At 36.6% G+C, this 2,885-nt stretch overlaps 1 protein-coding gene across 1 annotated transcript; it reads right to left on the reverse strand.

The window, feature by feature from the left end:
* Positions 1–826: 826 nt before the first annotated feature.
* Positions 827–2,477, reverse strand: LOC114314099 (uncharacterized). Its single transcript, XM_028260542.2, has one exon. It carries the CDS (start codon positions 2,356–2,358, stop codon positions 1,189–1,191), a length of 1,170 nt encoding a protein of 389 aa, XP_028116343.1. The 5' UTR covers positions 2,359–2,477; the 3' UTR covers positions 827–1,188.
* Positions 2,478–2,885: the final 408 nt, after the last annotated feature.

Here is a 2,885-nt window from a genome sequence, read left to right on the forward strand (position 1 = left end):
AAAAACGACAGAAATTGTTTTATTTTTCATTTTGCCACAAACTTTGATGTCAAACTTCTATTAACAATGACTCAATAATGATGGCAATAATGAAATTAACTTCAATATTGCCGATCAAATTTTACTTCAATAATCATAATTCAAAAAGATACGGCTTACTGAAGCATCATCCTTCAACTTTCATTCTCCAAGCGTCTCGGTGTCCTTTGTAAAGATGGTCAGGGAGAGTCCGAGTGGAACATAAAAGCAGAGTATCGCATTCGGCACCATGAGAGCAGAGCAAGAGATTAGGAATAGTCACTTCCTAGCTGATTGAAACACTTGCTCCTCCTCTCCTTCAGTTTCATACACTACAGATAAAATATTTCCCAAAAAAAGTGTTTAACCTGCTCAACAAGTCTGTGGAACGCATTAGTTGTCTGCTCTTAGCAGAGGGGTCAAAGAAGGACAACCACATCACTCATTCTTAAAACTAGCGTTTTTAAGACTAAAGACTCAGGGTGGAAAAGGAGGGAAAGGTCTCCATTCCTAGTTCTCTTGTAGCTGAGAATCCAGGATTTACAAAGCATTAATGATATACAAGTTAAGATACCCACTCAAAAAAAGAAAACAACATAACATTTATAAATAAATAAATAACAGTAAAAAACTAAAATCATCCAGCAAATATTGAATAACAATATGAAAGCATTCACCACAGTTCCCAATATGAACTTGGAAGCCTATATCAAAAAGACTAAAAACTGATAAGAGCACTCTCAAAGCTGCACAAAAAGAGCAATGTCGTTAAATATGGTCAAAATGAAAGACAACGAATCCACTCCAGTTGCAGAAAAATCACATTTACGCATGTGTTGTTACTATGAAATAAAAATCTGACAACTACTGAATGTTAGACAACAGCTAAAGTGAAATCTAAAATCCTTATCATCTACAAAGATAAAATGAAAAAAAGCACCTTGATCTAATCATCCCAATGAGCAGATGATGGTACACAGCTTTAAGCATCAACTATAACAAAATGGCAGAAAATTCAATGCGACACTGTAGAACTTCAAATTCCATTTGTCATAGTGAAAAACTGAGAATTCAAACTTGCTTATGGAAGTCAAATTTCAATTGATTGCCCAGTTGTATTCAAAATGAGATAATTCAATATCCACTCTCATCTGCATACGTACATCCTAATTATTGTGCAAGAGCCAACTTTTCCTTGTACAATTTCAATAGCTTAGGAGCTTCTTCTTCGTAACGGTACACAACCCTATTTAGGAACCTGTTTTCAGGAGAAAGTAGCATTCTCATCAAGCTAATCTCGTTGTCTTTAATCAAACCTTTTGACAACAATACTTTATAAACTTCGCACCTTGGAACAATCCTCTTCTCTAAGCTCAGCGAAATAAGTACTGGCCTTCTTACAACAAATGAGGACTCCAAACCCATTCTATTGACAAAAAAATCCATCACCCCCAAGATCTTGTGCTCGGACGCTATCATACACCACGGATACTTCCCAAAAGCAACAAGAATATCATCCTCAGACAAACCCCATTTCTTATAAACCTCAACCTTCTTCTCCCACGTCAATTTTCTCATTGCCCTAAAAGCATGAACTGCTATCACAAATTTCGTCCTAAGAGGATTAAAGCCCATTTCCTCCACCTCCTTCACAATCTCTCTAAACCTATCGCAGCTCGTCATGAATGCTCTAGGTTGGTACCTCAACAAGACCAAAATATTCTCATTTGGCACACCGGATTCTCGCAGAAATTCAATGTTGGGTGCCACGTCAATTTGAAAATCAAGCAAAAGAAGCCTGCCAGAGCGTTTAATAGCATATATGGTTGCCGCTTCGGATCCCATCAATTTTTTTAAGAAATTGAAAGATGGGATGACATGGTTTTCCAAGCTTCTTTTCAGAACAGCTGGCGATGAAGATAGTATTTTGGCAACATCAGTGCTCGAAACGCCTTTAGATTTGAAAAACTCGAGTTTGGGCAAAAGGGTTTTCTCCGGATCACATACGATCACCGGAGGGAGCTTCCCGACGAGAGTTGAGATCTGGGTTTTGGTGAAACCGTGGTTCTCGAAGAATGCGAGGACAGAGTCAGGCTTGTCTGGGGTTTCAAAGTTGACATACTTTGACGCTGAGAGAGCCTTTTCTAGAGAAAACCCACATGAGTTTATGAGGTAATTCACTGTGAATGAGTGTTGATTTGGAGTGGTTTTGAGTGATGATGATGATGATGATGATGAAAAGGGGTGGATTTGAAGGAAATGGAGATTGAAGTGGGTCGGTGAAGAAGCTCTAACAGCAGACCTCAAATGGTGTAAATTTCTGAAGATTAAACTAGACATCGATCAAAATGAAGCCCAAAAAAGAAGAGCTAGTATTTACATTACCTGATCGATCTGCAGAGGATATATTTGCAGATTTTAAGCTTTTTGCGCTCAAATCAAATCCTGTGTCTTTTCATCAACCCCAAAAACCCTCCCAAGTAGTCACAATTGGTAGCTACATACGGCGCCGTTTCGTTATGTCTGTTTGTAGTTCACTTTGTTATACCTAATCTGAAAACTTTTTAATTTAATGAAAAGGCATACAAAAAAAAATGTAGATAATAATTTGGAAAAATTGCTCATACATTTCATTTAAAGAAAAGTTGTTCGATTTAATCTTAAAAGTTTTCTTTTAAATCAATTAATTATTTTTATTTGGAGTATATTATATTTCCTTAATTTGAGAGTTTGATAGTTTAGTTGTTCGCCCTTGTATGTAATTTTGTTTGGATTTTTTCTTGACGTTGGGTGTATGCGAATAAGGTAAATTTTTACGTTTTTATTTTTTTACAGGGATTTAGTAAAATGATTTGTGGGTAGATGAC

Source organism: Camellia sinensis, chromosome 6 (genome assembly GCF_055761805.1).
Source record: "Camellia sinensis isolate YWXY chromosome 6, ASM5576180v1, whole genome shotgun sequence".
Taxonomy (NCBI): Eukaryota; Viridiplantae; Streptophyta; class Magnoliopsida; order Ericales; family Theaceae; genus Camellia; species Camellia sinensis.